Raw genomic sequence first — 21,297 nt, 5'->3', positions numbered from 1 at the left:
CATTTGTGGAGAAACTCATTTTATATTATAGGCTGTTTACATTGCTCTACTTCAATTTTTCTCTTGAAGACTGGGTTTGATGGTATATGCCTTAAATCCTAGCACTTGGGAGGCAGAGGGAGGCAGATCTCAGAGTTCAAGGCCAGTCTGATCTACACAGTGAATTCCAAACCAGCCCAAGCTACACAGTGAGACCCTGACTTCTCTTAAAGCAAGTGTTTATTCTTTCATGTGAAATTTAAAGTGAGATCTTTAGTGTTTAAATGGGATTACTGTTTTAAATGATGGAATAAAAAACTTTCCTACTAAAATGAAATAGCAGCTAATATTTATTAACCACTCAACTATGTTATCAGGCATTATACCACCTCATTTAATGCTCAAAATAACCTAAAGTGGCATACTTACAGTAGTATGACCTTAGAGGCAGAGTTCTAACTTGGTTATTTAACACTGCCTACTTCTTAAAGTTTTCTTGAAATTTTTAAGCCATGATACACAACTAGGTGTATACTAGTACTACTGTCACAATGCACTAAGTAGTATCCTGGTTAGTAATCACTTCCTGCACCCTTTCATCTCCCTCAACTGCACTTTAACAAGCCACTGGTTTAAACACCATACCCATCTTACCAGGATAATCTTCAATCATGTTATGTAGCAAATTCAAATTGCTAAGTAGACTTCATATCGTTAAAATCACCTGTTCCATGATCTCTATTTTACACTTCTACAACACTGCTTTTCACACTATTCAATCACAGGACACAACTGCTACAGGTAAAGATTCAAATATCACAGTCCTTGCCTTCACTGAACAGAGCTGTTCCTCTGAACATAATGTTCACCTGTCATTTCCTTTACTTGACTGACCTCCAGCAGGGGAGGACATGCACAGGTCACAAATTTCTCCACATGGTGTGTGTTATGGAATGGTTTCCTCCAAGACTGAAAATAACTTCAGGCAAGGAAGCTCTTTTAACAAGATAAATAACTCAAAAGAACTTCAGGAAGTACCTGAAACTGAGCAGACTTACTAGGTCTTTCCCTACCAGAGTGAAAGAGAAAAACTGCACAGAAGACACTCGGCCAAGCTGAGCTACAAAGATTAAGACCAGAGTAGCTATCTGGAGGCAGCAGAAACCAGACCAGCTGACTACGAGGTTTAGACTAACCGAGGCACCTGTTTTTACAGGTTGTGCAGTGTGCTCTGGGTTCCCAGTTTTGTGAGCCGTCACCCATACTGGAGTACAATTTGGCTGTACAACCATCTTTGGGTCATTTCTTCACCTGCAAGTAACCCCTCTCCTGTAAGTAACCCCAATAAACCTCACTGATTCACTAAGTTGGAGTTTGGTGTATCTGTACTTTGGTCTGTTGAGGGTTCCCTATCTGGGATGAGTGTATGTGTGTGTTGTGTACCCCCAAGAACAGTTTTGTCACACAATGTAATTGGCACCCAAACAAGAACATGACAGAACCAAAGATGAGTTGGGGAGAACTGAGTGCAAGGTCCTGACTATGGATAGTGTAACTGGCCCCTATGGATAGTGTAACTGGCCCCCATAATCTCATAGGGATAACACTATTAGGAGTGGTCATGGTGTCCCTTCACAGCAATAAAAATCCTAACTAAGACAGAAGTTGGTACTTGAATATTACTGTGATAGACCTGATTATGTTTTTGTTTGGAGAAATTTGGACTTTGGTAATTTGGACTGTGAAAGTACTTAGTGAGCCATAATAGTGGGAACATGGAGGACAGAGGTGCTAAGAGTTATCTGAACTGTTGAGGGCTAACTCAAGAGGTTTCAGAGGAGGAATTCAGTATGTTGCCTAGAGAATCAGTCTTGTCACTATTTTGGTGGGGGAAAAAGTGGCTGCCTTTTGCCCTTGTCCAAAGAGTCTGCCTGAGGCTAAAGTAAAGAGTTTTGGATTAATTCCATTGGCAAAAGAAATCTCAAAAGGAAATAAATGATAAGAAATGGAATAAAGGGAGTGGTAACCTCAGGGCAAGAATCCACCCAACTAAGTTCCCAACTTATGGAAAGAAACTGAAGTTTAGAGCCAGGTGTGGTGGTACACACCTTTAACAGCAGCACTCAGGAGGCTGAGGCTGGTAAATCTCTGAGTTTGAGGCCAGCCTGGTCTAGAGATCCATTTTCAGGTTAGCCAAGCTTAGGCAGTGAAGGACAGAAACCTGGTAATGATGTAATTGAAGGAGTAAGCAGTAAGCAGTAGAACTTGACAGCTTCAGCCATATGGTTGAAGGATAGAAGAAAAGGGTTATGGAATTTGCCTCTGGCACCTAAAGAAAACTGCTGAGGCCAGGCATGTGTCCGGGGTGTCCCTGAATAGAAGCCTAGTAGAGAGGCCATTGCATAAGCCGTGAAGTTGAAGCCTGGATTGCCTTAGAGACTCCAGGATGTTGGAGATGCCAGAGTTGTAGAATACCTGATGAGGAGAGCTGCTAACAGGGTGTGGAAACAGTCCAAGAGAAAGAAGTGTGTTGCAGTCAACAAAGCTGAAAGGAGTTGGGAATCTGAAGAGCATTTTGACATTAGACATGGAGATGCAGTTTGGAGTTTGCCCAGCTGGTTTTCAGTCTTGCTTTAATCCAATATTTCCTTGTTATGCTTCCCTTCCCTGCATTTTGGACTGGTAATGAATATCCTGTGCCATTATATTTTGGAGTTATGTGATTTTTTTTTTAAATTTGATTTTTACAGGTGATTACAGTTAAGAGATTGCATGAATCTCAGAAGAGACTTTGAACTTTGGACTTTTAAATACTGCTGAGGCTGTGATAGACTATAAGGACTTTTGAAGTTAAACTAAATATTTTGCATTATGATACTGTTACAAGCTTATGGAGGCAAGGGAGTAGAATGCAGTAGTTTGAATGTAATTGGTCTACATAATCTCATAAGGAGTGGCACTATCAGGAGGTGTAGCTTTGTTGGAATGGGTATAGCCTTGTTGGAGGAAGTGTGTCACTGTAGGAGTGAGCTTTGAGGTTTCCTATGCTCAGGATACCACCCAGTGTATCTGTCACTTCCTGTTTCCTGCAAGATGCAGCACTCTCAACTCCAGCACCACCTCTGCCTGCACACCACCATGCTTCCTGTCATGATGATAATGGACTGAACCTGTGAACTGTAAGTGAGCCACTCCAATGAAATGTTTTCTTTGTAAGAGTTGTCGTGGTCATGGTGTCTCTTCACAGCAATAAAAACCCTAACGATGATAGATAGCAGGCATGCAACTGAGGCTGAAAAACTTGAGTAGGGAAACATCAGCGAAGGAAATTCCAATAGTAGTCCTTTCCTTTATTGTGTTATGTGCACTTTTGTGTTATGATTGTGCTAGAGATTACATGGGTACTGCTATGAGTAAATGAGACATAAACTAAGGCTGAACCATCAGGAATGTCTGTGGGAGAAATCCCAGGATGTCAGTCTTTGTCTCTATGGTATGAGGTAGCATGTCTGCTTGATGAGTGGGGTCCACCATATGGATATGGAGAGGCTCTGAAAACAGTTAAAAGTTGGAACAGGTTCTCAACTTGTGGGGTACAACCCCCTTGGGTTGATATCAGATATCCTGCAAATCAGGTATTTACATTATGATTCATAATAGTAACAAAATTACAGTTATGAAGTAGCATTGAAATAATTTTACAGTTAGGAGTCACCACAGCATTAGGAATCTTGAGAACCACTGGTCAAGAGGAAATGTTACAGTCTTTAAGATTAGTACACAAGGGTCAAGATTGTCAGCAAGCAGCAGCAGAGGCTTCCTGGTCACTCTTAGGTGTAGTCAGAAATGCACCTGAGGCTGAAATGGTGGCCAAGCAGTAACTTGTTTGTGCAAAGGAGCAATTGCAACAAGAAAGACAGATGTGACTGGCATCCTCTGTGTTAGACTCTAATTTGGCAAAGAAAAAAGAGTATGGGATAGAGGTGTTGGCTTGTGACTTCTTAAGGTTCAGGGGAGAGAAGGAAGAAAGATATGTGCTCAAAAGCCCTTCCTCGAATCCAAGACCTTGGAACACATGGGAAGATTCAGAAGGAAGAAGAGATCACGGTAAAACCAATAGAAGATACTCCATAGGCCCAACCTTCAATAGAAAAAAGAAGGAAAATCTAGGATCCAGAATATGGTCCAAGGTAAGAAACTGGGATGATCAGCAAATACTCAGTGTTTGAACTACTGGAATTAAAGAAGATTTTTAAACAAGCCAACAAAAGAGCCTGTCACAGCATGCTTGTGAGGCTGTGGATCATGAGTAGATGGGATCAGTCTGACTACTGTGGAGACAAGAAAACTGAGTGATGTAACTTTCCACCCCTCAAGGTAAAGGCTGCATAACCCGAGACAGTGTGAGAGAAATCAGTCCCAGAGGACTGGCTTATCAGAGCCATTAGGAATACATAGTTATCTCCATCTAAAGTCCCCATAAATATCAGGAACTAGAGGATCACAGAGAAGAGGTAGATGCTGTCAAGGGCACTAGGACTAACAAGGTCTGTGTTTGAACCCCCGTTTTCCCTGAAAATCTCAGTGCCAGGGATGGGCAACCACCTTTTGAATTGTTGGCCAGGGAAGCCCATGAGGTCCCACAAATCATAAAACCTATAACTACTGTTGTTGGTTGTATGTCAGAACTAGATGGTTGTGGAGGCCCACAACGTTTCCTATCGAGATATTATATGAGCTTGCTTTACCCAGCAGAGCTGCATTATCGGATTGCTTGACCATGTGCATAGTTTCTAGGTGATTGGAAGGGTCTGCACTTGGCTGAGCTAGGGGGAGGTCTTTTGCTCCACCCCTTGGCATTCCTATAAATAGCCCTTTAGAAGAGACAGGAGAGGCTGGTAGATAAGGATCCAGGCCCTCCCGCGGCTATCCTATGATTCTGTTTCTCTCCCCTCCACCCTTATATCTAAATCTCTTATCCCTCTCGCCTCAAGAGTACCCTGGGGTAAAATGTGGGAGCTGGTCTCCTACAGATGGCACCAGGAACAGGGACCAGGGACTTGGCAAAAAGAGAGGGGGGCATTGCAGGTATAAGGAGGCATGCCTGAAAAGGGATTAATATATAAAGGCGATGGTGTTTTATTCTTGAAAAGTGAAGCTGCAGCAGATATTTCTATCTAGGTTTCTTTCTCTCTCTCTCTCTCTCTCTCTCTCTCTCTCAATTTCTATCTATAAAAATTTGAGAAAAAAATTTAAGGTATAATATAGGAATATAGTGTAAGAAGAAATTTAGAATAAGAGTAGAATTGGGAATATTGGGTAAAAAGAAACTTAGGATAAGGTAGAATAAGATAAGCAACAAGACAGAGGAATTATGTCCTTGATTTTCCAACTATGGGACTATGAACACAAACTCCTGGGAAGAATCAGGAAAATCTATCAAAGATGAGAAAAACAGGCAGAAAAGATTCCTGTGTAAGCTTTTGGCCTGTAGACAGCTTAATTCTAAGTCCTTAGCGGCAGAAGAAAGACTTTTCCCTGAGGTAGATGCAGATGAAACAAAACCCTCCATTCTGCTGGCAGACACCATTACAACACCGTACAATCAGAATTAGTTTCCATTTGCCCACGAAGCCAAAGTTTAGACAACAGAAGTCCTGTAAAAAGTTTAGCAATCTCTCTCTAAAAAACTAAAAGCTTTTCAGACCTTTCCTTCTCAGATCTTTTTTTCCTCCTGTAAGGTCAAAATTAGATTCACCTGGAAATAACATCTATTAAATGAGAAAAAAATCACCTGTAATTGCTCTAGGGGAGGAAAAAAAAAACTCTTGAAAACATGGCAAATCTTCTTAAGTAGTCCTGTTTCTCCTTCAAGCCAGTAAGACCAGCACCCAGAATCCCCTGCAGCCAGAGCCTATGCTCGAGAAAGTATAGGCAAAAAGCTGAGCAGGGGAAGCATCCCCCAAGGTAGAACCACAGCAGACATGGTGCAGGACCTAGGAAGGGCTGCTGGTGTGGAAGCAGTTAGCAGAAAAACTGAGCCTTGGCTAAGGCATCAGGGACTCTGCATCTTGGGGAGGGGACAAGCAGGGAAAATCAGAGGATCTATCCTGGGGGGAAAAAAATCTCTCTGAGAAAGCTCTCTTGTCTAGTGGGGAAAAGACCTTTCTGAAAAAGCTTTTATTTCAAGTATTTTCACTTTCTTTCACTGACCCATAAAGGCAAGGGAGCAAGCCCCAAAAGACTTTCACTTCTGGCAACAAGCACCTATCTGTGTGCACACAGACATGCATGACCCACTCCAGGAACAGTGTCAGATGAAAATTCTGATTAGAGAGGTATACCTTTCAAACAGTAACACAGACATCCTAATGCAAGCTTAGGGAATTAAAAACCTCCCGTGGTAAAAGCAGAAGCTTGATTTTTGGCACAAATACAGACCGTGTGAACGAAGTTTTTTCCTGGACCCAGAAAGGCAACCTGGGAAATGTAGTTCAAAAAGTAGTTTGGGAAATGTAGTGACAATATACAGAAAGGCAGTTTGGGAAATGTAGTCCACAATGTAATAGCATGATGCTACAGAGAAAGGCAATTTGGGAAATGAAGTCCACAACAGAGATGCCAGTACTACACTGCCCAAAAACTGTTTTTTCAGCTCAACATGCTATTTTTTCCACAAGCTCTGTTAGCTTTTACCCAGGGAATGAAAAACAGGTGACCAGCTTGCCTGTCAGGAGGGAATTAAAATGCTAATACCATCTGTCAACAAGCCACTTTGAAATCCTTTAGAAAACAAGGGAAAGTGGTCCATACACTCCACAATTACTTTGGGTATGAAAAAGAAACTTACAGGATTGAGTTGTGCTAAAAATGCAAGAGGGAAATATTGGAATCATTAAAAATGCTCAAGGTAATCTTGAAAAGTAGCTGTAAAAAATTAAAAAGGGGGAACTTTACCCTCAGTTAAGCTTAGAGCCACTGATAAATTACGCTGACTTCAAATTCTTAAGAAAACTTTCAGAATGATAGCAAAGGTGAACAGGAACTCCAAATTTTCAGAAATAAAGCAGTGTTGAGTTTACCTATAATTTTTACTATGGTAACTCATGATTTACATCCTCTCTATCTAGTTGAATGAAAATATAATAGTTCAGTTAAGAAATCTCTTCTAAAAGCTTATAAAATAATCCTATAGAGTTTGCTTCTGAATGTAAGTTAGTTCTGTTAAGAGATTCTTCTAGATAAGTTTGTAAAATAGTTCTACAGTTTCAATTTGAATGTTTGTAAAATAGTTTCCTTTTGAATGTTTGTAAAGTGTATGTATAATGAAATATTGAATGTAAAAAGTGTAAACATTGAATGTAATAATTGTAAATGTTAAATGTAAGTCTAAATGTTGAAAGTAAGTCTAAAAAGTGTAAATGTTGAATGTAAGTCTAAAAAGTGTAAATGTTAAATGTAAGTTCATACTAGAATTGCTTTTATTACTCTTTTACCTTCAGATATATTTGAGTACTTTTTATGATAGCTTAAAATATAATTTTATGATGTCAGTAGCCCCTGGAAAACTTAAGTAAAGGTGTCATAATTAGGGGAGTTTTTCTGTCTTCTTCCTAAAAGTTTCCACTCTTCTATTTCTGTTTAAGAAAAGGGTAGGCTTGCCGGGCGGTGGTGGCGCACGCCTTTAATCCCAGCACTCGGGAGGCAGAGCCAGGCGGATCTCTGTGAGTTCGAGGCCAGCCTGGGCTACCAAGTGAGCTCCAGGAAAGGCGCAAAGCTACAGAGAAACCCTGTCTCGAAAAACCAAAAAAAAAAAAAAAAAAAAAAAGGGTAGGCCTCCCACAAAGGGGTAGGCCTTCCACAATGGAGTTAGTTCAGACAGAAAGTCTGCTACTGTGGTAGGGACACATGTACAGATGAGCTACTTAAACAGCTAACAGTGTTTTTATAATTAGCTTGAGTTTTTGTTCACTTGAGTGGATACTTTGAAATGACTTTTCTCCTCAGAATCAAAATCTTGATCATCTGTTAGGAGAGAGTTTTGATCCAGGAAAGGGGCTTGGTACAGCTAAGACTGCTGTAATCACCTTAGATCCATTCCAATAAGGATAGTCCATCTTTATTATCCTCTACTCCTTTACTGGGAGATGTGGCTACTATGGAGATTGCTGTGGATGTTTGCAAGCTCATAGTAAGGACTTGGGTCAGAGCTGAGACAAGCTCTGTACCCCCTCTTGCCAGAGGCTTGCAGCCAAAGACGAGCAACTTTCTTCTTGATAACTCCCTGAATGTAATAAGGATAATCTAAGACAGGCACAGTCTATCGGAGGGGCTTAGGGAGTCCTTTACTATATAAAGAAGGAGGAATTGTGGAGGTTCACAAAGGTTTCCTAGAAAGATATGGGCTTGCTTTACCCAGCAGAGCTACATTAGATGATTGCTTGAACATGTGCATAGTTTCTAGGTGATTGGAAGGGTCTACACTTTTGTTCCACCCCTTGGCATTCCTATAAATAGCCCTTTAGAAGAGACAGGAGGGGCTGGTGGATAAGGATCCAGGCCCTCCCGAGGCTATCCTATGATTCTATCTGTTTCTCTCCCCTCTATCCTTCTACCTAAATCTCTTATCCCTCTCTCCTCAAGAGTACCCTGGGGTAAAATTTGGGAGCTGGTCTCCCAGCTGGCCTCCCACAGATGGTAAGACCCTATTGCTAAAGACATTACATGTTCATGTTTTGACTATAGGACATGGAAAAATTATGATAGAGCTCAACTGGAAACTCCCACCCTACTGGCTGGCTTTCACAGTGCCAGGAGGGGCCATGCAGGCTGCTGGTCAACATTCCTGCTTGGCTACAGACCCTGAATGCTGAAATACCAAGATACTAAGCAGGATGTTTCTATGTGTTCAATAGTGTCCCAACTATCATGGCTAAGAAAAAGTTTACCAACTAGATTCAAGGTCTATGCCACAAAAGAGAGTTCATGTCTGGTACTGTAAGCTAAGACAAAAACCTGTGGCTGGAGAGGTCACAGGCCCCAATGGGGGATACAACTTGTATGGCTTTTTAAATGAATGTGAAGTGCCTATCCAACTGCATTCTAAATGTGTGTTTATGCCCACAGATCATTGTGATCAGCCTCAACTCCTAAGCACTGGTGAAGCTCCTGACAAGTGATTGTTACTGTGGCATGTTAAGGTGGCTTATTTCTTAGCCATAGGTAGACATCTATAGTCACCCCCTCCAAGGTTCAGAAATCACTTCCAAAAAGGTGGAAAGAATATAAGAGCAAGAGTAAGCAGTAGAGTGTTGTGTAATAGTGTCCTCTAAGATTAAAACATCCCATCCTACGGGGAAGCTTTTTAAGCAGGAAAGTAAACAACTCAAAACAGCTTCAGGAAGTCCTTGAAACTGAACAGATTCATTAGGTCTCTCCACACCACAGTAAGCAAAGCCAAGCTGCAAAGACGACTCAAGCAAGCCCAGTTGCCAAGAGGACTTTGAGACCAGACCAATGGCCTGGAAGAAGCAGAAACCAGCTAAACTGCCTACAAGACGTTTGGACCAACTGAGGCACTGGAAAGAAGGAAGCTCTAATGTGCTGAGCTGCCTGCAGCTGTGTAGTGAGCTCCAGGTTCCCAGTTTTGTTAGCAGTCACTCCTGCTGGGGTGGGCTTTGGTGATGCAGTTATCTGTGAGTCATTTCTGCTCCTGTAAGTAACCCCTCACTGTAAGTAATCCCAATAAAACCCCTCACCCATATCCTGTAAGTAATCCCAATAAAACTCATAGGCTCACTAAACTGGACTTTGGTGGTTATTTGTACCTTGGACTGTCATGGGTCCCCTATGTGGAGTGAGTGAATGTGTGTGTGTTGTGTCTCTCCAGGAAAAGTTTATCACGCAACAGTATGTTATAAATAAATATTTGTTTTATATTGAAATTCTATAAATCCAAAGATACCAAAACTATGTAACAAACAAACCAAGAAAGTTGAGCCTGGATTTTAAGAATTATAAATGTCTTTCTGTGGTGATATATTGTGTACCCCAATAAAGCTTGCCTGGGGATCAGAGGACAAAGCCAGCCACTATATTAAACATAGAGGTCAGGAAATGGTAGCACACGGGAGCTTTAATCCTAGCATTCGGGAGGCAGAGATCCATCAGGATCTCTATGAGTTCAAGGCCACAGTGGGAACAGAGTCAGGTGTGGTGGCACATGCCTTTAATCCCAGCACTAGGAAGAAAGTAAGATGGCAGGGCAGAGAAAGGTATATAAAACATGAGAAATCAGGAAGTCTCTCTCTTGAGACTGAGGATTTTGTAGAGGTAAGAAAGTGACTGGCTTGTTCTATTTCTCTGATCTTTCAGCTTTCACCCCAATATCTGGCTCCAGGTTTTTTTTTATTAATAAGACCACTTAGCAATTCACATTACATCTTTCAATTAGTACTTTTATGTTTTAGGCCTGTAATTCTAATGAAATTAGCAATTCTATTTTACCCTTCTAGATTTACTCTATGAACAAATCACTATAAACATATTAAGTATTAAGTATTCCCATATAAACTATGATTCAAAATTTAGTTTGATTCTCTTGGTGCCATATTCATTCTTTTTCAAATATCTGTATAAATGTTTTGGTTTTTGAAGAGAGTCTAGATACATTTTAATCTCATCCAGAACCATAAAGAAATCTTGAGGCCCCTAAAAAGGTTTCAACACAAGATCTATAAATTCCCTGAAATTATCTAACTTATAAAACCAAATTCTATAAACATATAAAAATAGTAGTTGTGTCAGACCTAGGCCCTCTGCATGTGGACGACAGTTGTGTAGCTTGTACTGTTTGTGGGGCCCTAGCAGTGGGATCAGGATCTGTCCCTGGCACAGGAGCTGGGTTTTTTGGGAACCTATTTCCCCTGCAGGAATGTATTGCCCAGCATTGATGCAGGGGGAGGAGCTTGGTTCTGCCTCATCGTGATATCGTGACATGACATGCTTTGTTGACTCACATAGGAGGCCTCCCCTTTCTGAACAGCAGAAGAGTGGATGGGAGGGGTAGATGAGAGGTGGGGGCAGGGAACGGGAAGAGAGGAGGGAAGGGAAACTAGTTGGTATGTAAAGTAAATGAAAAAATTTTAATTTAAAAAAAAAAAGGAAAAAAACAGTGGTTGTGTCATTTTCCCCACAAGAGAAATGGAATACGAGTTTCATCAGGGCCCAAAAATATGTCAGAAAAATTACTTGAAGAAAGAAATTTTATTCTGTTCTTTTTCCTCTGGAAGCCCTATATAGCCTAGACTGGCTCAAACTGTCCTACCTAACTCCCCTCACCAGTACTGGAATTTTAGGCATAAACCACCAAGCCCTTGGTTAAGAAATCTATCATTGTTACAAATGGTTAAGAAATCTGTCACTGTTACAAAACAAAAACCACAAACTTATCCAGAGTAATCCAAAATCATTCTACATATGTTTCCCTTATACCAGTGTTTTTTCTCCCTCCAACTTAAAACCCACCGCAACTTCATTGGTATCTCCATGCTCAAAGTACTCTTGTATAATTGGTGTTAAAGTCTTCTCAAATGCTGTCTCATCCAGAGGCAAAACCACAGTTTCATAAACACAGTTCTCCTGTAGAAGCGAAATTATAAATTAAATATTTAGATAAACTGAAATTATCACTTCACACTCCAACCAATTAGTGATCACCAGTAAGGCAGGATAAAGACATGCTACCTGTTTTAATCACTTCAGAGTCTGTATGCCACTACTTTCATAAAATTTCAGTTAGCCAAAAGACAGATTAAACCCACTAACTGTGGCAAATACATGATTTTCTCCCAAACTCCATATTTCGAGCTGACTTGGGGGAGGGGGGGACAGAGGAGGGGAGCTGTCTCCCTCTGCGCACTCTTTCTCTCCCTGTGTGTGTGTGTGTGTGTGTGTGTGTGTGTGTGTGTGTGTGTGTGTGTGTAGGTCAGAGAACAACTTTCAGGAGTAGGTTCTTATCTCTGCTGCCATGCAGAACACTCCATTCATCTGCTTCTTCCAACTCCACCTCCCATCTCACCATGGCATACACAGTTTTTATGTGGGTTACCCGATTCTGGGGATTAAACTCAGGTTGTCTGGTTTGTGCAGGAAGAGCTCTTCCCTACTAAGCCATCTCCCTGTCCCTTCACCTCATTTTTTGAGACACAGTCTCTCACTGATACTACAGCTCCCATTTATCAAGTCCTGGGGTCCTACAGTCTCCACTGCCCAGTGCTGAGATTACAGATAGGCAGCACTATGTCCAGCTTATATGTGGGCACTGGAGATCCACACTCAGATCCCAGCCTTGCACAGAGCCATCTCAGCTCTTGTGCTAACTTTTAAACCCCTCTCAAAACCAATTTTTCAATCCAAAACCTTTAAGATGGCACCCTATTGTATACCGTCATTAAAACTTGGCTTTTTAACAAGATTAAGTATTCCTTATATATCAATATCATCAAAAGCAGAAAGTTTCATAATTAATATAGTAAAAATAATAAAGAGATCACATTGTAATGACTGAAAAATGTAAGAAAGAGTAGTTCAAGTGAAATTTCAGTAAGATTAAAAGTCTATCACCAAACCATATGTCTCCTCTACAGAAAAACTAAAATATTTATCTGCAACTGTAATTTGAAACACTATTTGCAATATATATTTAAAAGACTAATATTTAGCAGATTCCCTGGTATTTCAATCCCACAGGCTTAAATATTTTTATATTCTCTTAGAAATCTCCCAATGTCTATCTGTCAACCAGTAAGTACATAAATACAGATAATGCAGAGACAACAGCCTAGCACACACACTGACATCTTCAAGTTGTAATTTGTTATCACCATTTTCTATCTTACACAAAGTATTTTTTAATTTAGAAAATTTTTCACAAGATCTAGTATTTACTTAAAAATAATCCAGAATATGGAGGAAGGAGGTAAAAGGAGATAGAGGACTAAATAAGATTTCCTGTGAGTTAATACAGTGACACTGGTGATGGCCAAAGGTAAGTAGAAGGTTCATTCTACCAAGTCTGCTTTTGGAATTTGTCCACTAAAAAGGTAAGGAACACTTCACAATGATGCATCACAACATTCCTTACTAAGCATTATCCTAAGAGGAAATGCAGGTGACGGTCACGGAATAGAACAACATATATGCTAGTACTCGTGTCAAATAGTGACACAAAAAAGGAACCTAACACCCATAACCCAAAACACCCAAGAAACTCCTTTATCATCACTGCTAATCCAAGTCAACAAAGACCTCCAAGCAGACTATACACTTGACTATCAAAAACCGGTTTTCCTCATCTAAAATTAATTCAGCAACCACAAAGTACTGAGTGTACATGACTTTGCTATACATGTTGTGTGTCCCTTTACTACTATAGAGTACTCATATATAATCATATACCACTTGACATTCTTATGAGGGAAAAGTTAAGAAATCTTACAAACATTGAGTATACAAAAAAATAACTGGTACCCACCTGGTCATCATCATAGTTCGGGTCTTTCACATCCACCTCCTCCACATCATACACCTGTCCAGGTGTACCCCAGACACCCTTGCCTCCTGCACCACCTGGAAGTTGTTGATAGTTCACACATGTTAACTGAAATCTGAAATAACTTCAATATAAAAATTCTTATGCTAATCATTTTCCAGTTAAGAATTATACTTGAGATTCCTATTTAAATCATTTTTCAATAGTAGGTTATCTATTTCCAAAAGCATGAAGTTATCTATTTCCAAAAGCATGAAGTGACACTATAGTTGACATTTCTTGGAACTAGAAAGAAGGAAATTAAGAGACACATGTTGGACCAGTAAATGTGGCTTTAAAACCTCAACCTATGATTCCACAAAGAACCATAATGACCACCATCAAATGCTTTAAAGTCTAATGTTCTTCCACATAAAGGACACATTATACCATGCTTGGAAATTAGCAGTGTGTTAACAAATAACTAATTGCTATTTAAGAACAACAACACTGACAGTTGCTTCTATTTCTGTATACAAACCAAAGAGAGAAACTTCAACTTGCCAAGTCGCTTTTCCATATCAAATGTGACACTTTTATAAGGCCAAATTAGTCTAAAATAATACTTTTTTAAAGTCTTCAGAATGTCATTGCCCCTTTTTAAGTTTTCATTCTACCAACACCCTCCCTTTTTATAAGTTTTATTTCTGACACTGCACCTCTGCCTTTCTTTTTTTAAGTTTTCATTCTGTACTTGGAGTATAATCCTTGCCAACATAGCAGACCAGAATCAGATAACTATCATTCTGATCCAAATGATTATGAAATTATTCACAAAAATAATTTCTGAAAGACTACTATAGTTTATCTGAATAGTTATATATTTATCTTTCTCTCTTCTTAAAAAAAAGTTTTCCATAGTCATCTTTTTGTCTTGGCATTAGTTCTAGGTTCATTAATGGAAGATGCTGAGATCCAATCTCTATGTTCCATCCCCAACCCTCTTCTAAGCACTTTCATCACCAGATCCATTTAAGTTATCAGGGTCTTAATTAAGTGTATAAGTTGAAGCTCACAGTATTCAAAATTCAGTCCAGTCTCCAAATTCTACCAAGATCCTACTATAAATCGAAGTTGACAGACCTTCATCCAACTAGTGTTAAATGTCTATCAGTATTCTGGGCACTGGATACAGCAGTGAAATAAATCAATCCAATCCACCATTCAAACAGCAAAGCTAGAGAGAACCCAGACCAAGATCTACAAACATGTTACCAACTGTATTATAGTTACCATTCTTACACAACAGACCAAAACAAGATTCATTTGATAAATTATGATTAATCTGACTACTTTCATAGTGTGTATAAAATCCATAACTGAAAGCATCTATGTTTTACTGTATTTCACTAAGGGAAAAAAATAAAGTTCTATTCCAAAGAAAAAGAATCAACCTTAAGAAAAAGCGATATGGGCTTCTCGCTCCACTGCAAATACATATGCACCCATAAACCTTACAACTGTCTGTACCGCTGTCCTCTTCCCAGCGCAGGAACTGGGTTTCCCAGTGTTTCTTTGCATGGCACACACTAACCTTTCTTTGGCAGCCCCCTTCCTTTCCCAGATCGGGACCGTCTATCTAACAACCTTCCTTTTGGACTGGTGGGCACAGGCACTCCACTTCTGATGACTTCACTTCCATTATCACTGACGGAATCGCCTCTGCCAGAGTCCCGGGACGAGTTTTTCCGTAGTCGTCTTTTTGCCTTAGCATTAATTCTAGCTTCATTAATGGAGGATGCGGAAATCCAATTTCCATTGATTTCATTCTTTATTTCCTCAGTGCCAGCATTTTCTTCATCACCAGAAAAGAGAGAGTCGCTTAAGTTATCAGGATCTTAAAAGAGAAAACGAAGAAACCAAACTAAGTATTTCCAATACCCATTGTTATGTCAGATACAATTTAACTTTATTACTACCCATGAAATTAACATTTTGTAGTTAGTAGTAGTCATACACTGGCAATTTCACATGGTTTCATCTAATAAAGGACATTAGCAAGGAAAGTAAACGAAGATACTGAATTTTAACTAATAAAGTCTGAAAAGGATCCTCATGTTTGAAAAAAAAAGTCTAGTAGAAGATCATAAAACTGTAGACTCATGAGCAAAGAGTTATGAAAACAGAGATAGTAAGACAAAAACTCTTGAGAGAATGGAGATAAACCACACAAAATGTCTATTATGCTTTTTAGGCTCTATATGGGACACCTCAAATTCAGTCATTTACACAAATGAGAAAATTAAGGTTCAGAATTGTATTTAAAATTACTTCCCAAACATTCTCTGTTCAGTTATAAATACTTAGGAAATATTAGTAACTCCCAAAAAGCCTGTAATACTGCCGGGCGTTGGTGGTGCACGCCTTTAATCCCAGCACTTGGGAGGCAGAGCCAGGCGGATCTCTGTGAGTTTGAGGCCAGCCTGGGCTACCAAGTGAGCTCCAGGAAAGGCGCAAAGCTACACAGAGAAACCCTGTCTCGAAAAACCAAAAAAAAAAAAAAGCCTATAATATATATTTGGCAAATATATGTAATCACATGTAATTGTTGAACTGACTGCCTTCAACATAAGGAATATTCTTAAAATCATCATCTCCAACTCCTAACTTATTTCCCCAAATTCCTATCTATGAAAAGTTCCCAGAAAAGTTCCCAGCCTATACAAGTTGGCACATTAGCACCTAAAATCATTCCTATTGTTCTCTTGCTTAGAAGTCATTTAATTATTAATCTGCTATCAGAATTCTTCAAAATATACCCCAAATCTTAATCCTTCCATGAACATCTCCCTAAAAACTCAAGCCACAGTAATCCTAAACATTCATATAATGATCATTTAGCCCATCACAGAAATCCATGTTTTACTTTTTATAATTCTTTTCACTGGCTATAGCTTCAAAGAAGAGGCTATTACTAGACTGTATTGTCTACCAACAACACTGAGTAGACCACTCTCCACCCCATTTCAGATGTCTCTGAAGACTGCATGTCAACCTCAGCTTTGCTCTGGAAATGTGTTGGTTTGTTTTTTTAGGTCAGAATTCATTTACCACTACAGCAGTTTTGTTCAGGATAGGTAACTCAAGTCAGAGCCAAATCACCCAAACTGTGTGGTGCCTAATTATAATTATGATGTGTAAAATTGATATATAGGACTTTAATATGTTTTGTGATAGTTTAAAAAGTAAACATTAAATCAACCTCTAAAATCTATATTAGTACTTAATCCTTTTCAGTTCTTAACAAAAAGGTACAGATGTCAATAAGGAAATCCTGTGATCCCAAACACACACACTCAGTGTATTAAGGTGTCCCATGGGTCCCAGCCTCTGCCTTCAATCTTCAGCCTTCTCTAAATCAAGAGTGGTTCCTAAAGCACACCCTTACATGCTCTCACAGGAATGTAAAGTCTTTACTAGGCAGTGTGACGTCACAGACATCTGGCCCCTGCTAACTGCGCCACCCTCGGTGCTGACTATTTTTACCTCAAATTGTCAAATGTAGCTATGATATCTTTTTTCCTTTCGAAAATCTTCCTAGTTCTTATTGGCTTTCTGTAGAGCGAGGGCATCTTCAGCACGGGTAAGAAAGTGCTTTACAAGTTCTACTATCATTTTTTTCACATAAATATGGAATAGTGTCAAGTCTGCTCACAAGACAGGTTTAGGATACAACTTACCAGTGGGGTTTACATTCAGAATCTGATCATTTTCTACATCCATTTTTCCTTAATTTCGCTTGCACTGATTATACACAAATTATGAAATGGAAGTCTTCCTTTAAAATCTATGTTTTAAAAAAGAAAAAAGTTTCAGCATCTTCTAAGCTGACACAATAAAGGTAAATTCAACTTACTTGAATACAATGTGAAAAAAATGCCTTTTTAAAGTTTGCTTTACTTTCACAAATAATCTAATTAACACTTAGTTTCAAATTTCTTCACAAGCTCTTCTGAGACCAAGAAAAAAGAAAAAAAAAACTGAGATTAAAATACAACAGATTTCAGCATGTTGCCAATGAATCCCTTAAATTTGGGGTTTCAAGACCTATTTACAACACATATTTCTTCCAACTTAAAGAAATACACACACACCAAAACTTAAGATTTACACCTCCCCCTCGCTGTGTGTGTGTGTGTGTGTGTGTGTGTGTGTGTGTGTGTGTGTGTGGTCAGCCACAGGTGTACAGGCAGCTGTGGAGGCCAGAAGAGGGCACTGGATCCCCAAAGCTAGACTTCCAGGGAGTTGTGAGCTGACTAATGTGGTGTTGGGAACTGAACTCAGGTCCTCTGAAGATTAGGTACTCTTAATCCATGTTCCATCTCTCCAGCCCATACTTAATACTCTTAAAATTAACCACACATTCATATACAGGAACACAACTATTGGAATAGTTCTTTAACAGTAACTTATATTTCACATATTGATCTTTCAACCACAGACTTTGGAAGCAGAAGCATCTGCCATTTCCTGTCTTTTTATGAAGCGCTGAGATGGGGAGTCATTCTTTTAAATAACCTTTTCTATTATGAGATTTATTTGTAATTTATTTTTAGCATATTGCTTTTACAATCTAAAATTTTCATTCTTAAAAAGAAATAACTTGTTTAGTAACAAATGAAAGCCAGACGTGGTAACCAAATCCATAAGCACAGCACTCTGGAAGCACAAGGAAGGATCATCAGGAGTTTACAGCCTACATAAGAGACTGTTCTAAGGGAGGTGCAGACAGCTGACAGGACTCAGTGGCAGCATGTGCGAGACCCCTTTGATTTACATTCTCCTGTAAAAAGGGTATTAACTTGTGAACCAAAAACAACACCTTACGCTGAAGTGATGCCATAATTGTTAGGCTACACCAACATGTTACCACACTGCTTGAGAAACGCAACACAGTAAAAATCGTCCTCTAATTCTATTCAGAATTAATTGACACATGGCTCTAAATGATCACTGCCCAACGTTTTAATTTCAAATAACTGAGGATTTAGGAAAAAAAAAATTTATGTGGAGATTCAAACAGATATAAGACCAAATACAGTTTAGAAATGCAAACAGTACTTTCCATGGCTGGAAATGGCACCTTTGGCTTCCTTTAAGAGTATGAGTTACATGCTATAGGAAATCTGTCACATGGGATGTGAGCTGAGTTTAAAGTTACATTGTCAAGTTTTTTTTTCATTTTCATTCTTCATGCAAACATAATCTTTGAGAAAATACTTTCTGCAGCATCTACCTAATAAAGGGAAAAGATTATAAACAATGCTTATCAAGCCCTGTATAAATCAAAATGTATTTTAAGTGCATTATTTCGTGTATTTCATGTATTCACTTTGCATACAATTCAAGAGATTCAGGAGAGTGGGTGATCTGTGCAAGGATGAAGAGTAGCACAGTAGAGGAACCACTACCAGAATCCGGACCTGTAAATGCAGGACCAGAGCTCACTGTGCCCTACAGAGAAGGTCCAGGTTAACAAAAAAAGTAACAACACAGACTTGTTATAGCAACTGTTACACACTGCTTTCCAAACACTAAAAATAATCAATCTATGATACAGAAAACAGCTATCAGGAAATGACTATCACAAATAATATACTGCTTTATTAAGTAATTATAACAAAAATAAAAATTAAAAAAAAGTTCCTTCTCCAGACCATGACAACTGGATCAAACAATCAGGAACCGAGTCACAGCCCACAGCAGCACAGCTGTTCTAAAGAACAGTATGTCCCACCCTCTTCAGAGTGGCAGAATTTTTTTTTCTTTTTTAAATTTAACAATCCTTACCTCAAACTTAAGGCAAAGGAAAAAAAAATCTAAACTCCATTTGCTCCACAGTCAGCTATACAAAATCATTTTCAATGAGGGGATAAAAGCATGCTTTACAAGTTAGAAAAATTAAAGCTGAAATTAACTGTTCTCCAGTGTACTTCCTAAATAACCCCATAAATTACTGACATTTTTGGAAGTCAGAGTTTAGACCGAATGTTAAGTAGAAAATTACTTTAGTTCTTTTCTGGGATACAATCACCTAATTAGCAACTTACAATCAGCTAAGAGCACTGCACCACAGTAATGCACTTGCAAAAGCAATCAGTATAGAAAATAACCGTGTACATTGGTTTTTGCGGTCCTAACAAGTATTTCTCCCTTAACATTACCACACTAGACAAACTAATCAAATTATAATTCAAAGATGCCACCGGGGTGTGTGTGTGTGTTGTGTGTGTGTGTGTGTGTGTGTGTGTGTGTGTGTGTGTCTCAATCGCAAGCACATCATGGGTATAAATGCCAATACAGATACATATGCGAAGACTTGGTTTTTAAAAAGGTATATGGGCTTTCCCAAAGCTTCAAACTCTCAATCATGGAGACTGTCACAACTGTTTGAAAATGTCCCAAAATGTTTGAAAAGCCTCCCGTAGGCCTCACACCCACCCCTCACCCAGGCCAGCAGCTGCATTTGAATCATAGCACATAGGACACTAAGGCGGCTGGCTACTGAGCCAGTTCCCAGGAGGGTGTGGGGGGAAGAAATGGGGAGACCTACATCTGCAGCTGGGGGGGGGGGCACCCTCTGTGTACATTACAGCACCGGACAGACACAGGCAGCAGACCCAGCATGCGCTCACAGAAAGGGGGCTCCCTTCCCGGCTTTGTTTTCTCTGGGTGGCATTCCGTTTCTTTTTAGGGCCCCCGTGCAGGAGACGGCAAGGAGGAGTTGGCGCAGGGCCTGGGGGGCGCCTGCCCGCGTCCGGAGCCCGCACGGGCGGACGGCGTGCCCGCAGGACGCCCACCCTCCGGCAGCACCGGGCAGGGCCAGGCCCTCCCTCCGGGATCGGGGCGCGCAGCCCTCCGCTGACCTCCGTCAGGTCCGCACACCTCCCCTACCGACCCGTCCCCCACCGCCAACTGCATCGGGGACGGGCACCTGAAGGCTCCCCTCGGCCACGAGCGCCCGCGCGCCCAGCCGCCGGGGAAGGGGCAGCGGAGGAGGGGGCGGGCCCGCGCTGCAGCGCCCCGCTCCGGCCTCGGAGACCGAGCCCCGGCGGCCCCCCGCAGCCCCGGGCGTTGGGCGAACGCGGCTGGGCCTGAGGGCTTCCAGGCGGCTGCAGCCCCGGGCTCGTCGCCCCGACCGCCGCGTCGAGGCCTCCACGCCCCCTCCCCCTCCCAACGTGCGGCAAGCCTCCCGGGGCCGAGGGCAAGCGGGAGGAGGTCGCCGCCAGCCCGGGCGTGCGAGCCGCGCCCACCGGACTGACCTCCTCCGGCCGCCGCCGCTCGCCCGGGTCTCCGGTCCACCTGGCCCCGACCCCGCTCCTCAGCCTCCGCCGCCGCCTCGGAGCGCCTCTGGCCCCGCTCGCTCTGTTTGTTTTTGTTTTGTTCTACCCAGTAACACGGGGGCGACGGCGTGGCGTTTATTGGCCGAGAGGAGGAGGTCCGGCAGCCAATCGTGGCGGCGAAGCTGCAGCCCCGGCGGAGAGGGAGGGAAGTGAAACGTGGAAAGTCGGGGCGGGGCGCTGGGGGGGGCACCGACGGTCGGCGCATGCGCAGCGGCTCGGGGCCCGCTCCGCGGGAAGTCGGGGGCGGGTGGAGAGGGCCGGAGGGTTGTGCCGGAGTGGGGGCTGGGGTGCGGCTCTTCGACCCGCCTCGCCTGGTCTCTCCCCAGGGCGTCGGCAGACTCAGCCAGCTCCAAAGCTGTGGATTTCCTGAGGTCCCCTCCATTT

At 41.2% G+C, this 21,297-nt stretch overlaps 2 protein-coding genes across 15 annotated transcripts in view; both read right to left on the bottom strand.

Moving 5' to 3' along the window:
* Pdcd4 (programmed cell death 4) overlaps positions 1 to 21,297 on the bottom strand; it is a 38,408-nt gene that overhangs the window by 10,654 nt on the left and 6,457 nt on the right. For 3 of the 14 annotated variants that reach the window (XM_042265273.2, XM_006995133.4, XM_076563301.1), the window contains exons 1-5: positions 20,833 to 20,972; positions 17,251 to 17,357; positions 15,105 to 15,407; positions 13,514 to 13,608; positions 11,506 to 11,619 (exon numbers count right to left, since the gene is read on the bottom strand). In XM_042265273.2, the coding sequence (XP_042121207.1) occupies positions 11,506 to 11,619; positions 13,514 to 13,608; positions 15,105 to 15,407; positions 17,251 to 17,293 (555 nt within the window). In that variant the 5' untranslated portion in view covers positions 17,294 to 17,357; positions 20,833 to 20,972. Of the gene's footprint in view, positions 1 to 11,505; positions 11,620 to 13,513; positions 13,611 to 15,104; positions 15,408 to 17,250; positions 17,358 to 20,205; positions 20,521 to 20,832; positions 20,975 to 21,297 lie in introns of those variants that run through there. The other 11 variants (XM_076563303.1, XM_042265303.2, XM_076563304.1 and 8 more) reach the window with 7 other exon arrangements.
* Positions 17,364 to 21,295, bottom strand: LOC143271245 (uncharacterized). Its single transcript, XM_076563427.1, has 3 exons — positions 20,970 to 21,295; positions 20,505 to 20,872; positions 17,364 to 18,806 (listed from the first exon to the last, which is right to left on the bottom strand). The coding sequence occupies exons 1-3, from the start codon at positions 21,293 to 21,295 to the stop codon at positions 18,736 to 18,738; spliced, it is 765 nt and encodes a 254-aa protein (XP_076419542.1). The 3' UTR covers positions 17,364 to 18,735.

Source organism: Peromyscus maniculatus, chromosome 1 (assembly GCF_049852395.1).
Source record: "Peromyscus maniculatus bairdii isolate BWxNUB_F1_BW_parent chromosome 1, HU_Pman_BW_mat_3.1, whole genome shotgun sequence".
In the NCBI taxonomy this organism is placed as follows: Eukaryota; Metazoa; Chordata; class Mammalia; order Rodentia; family Cricetidae; genus Peromyscus; species Peromyscus maniculatus.
Note: the sequence above shows the minus strand (reverse complement) of the source record. Positions and strands in the feature narration are given on the sequence as shown.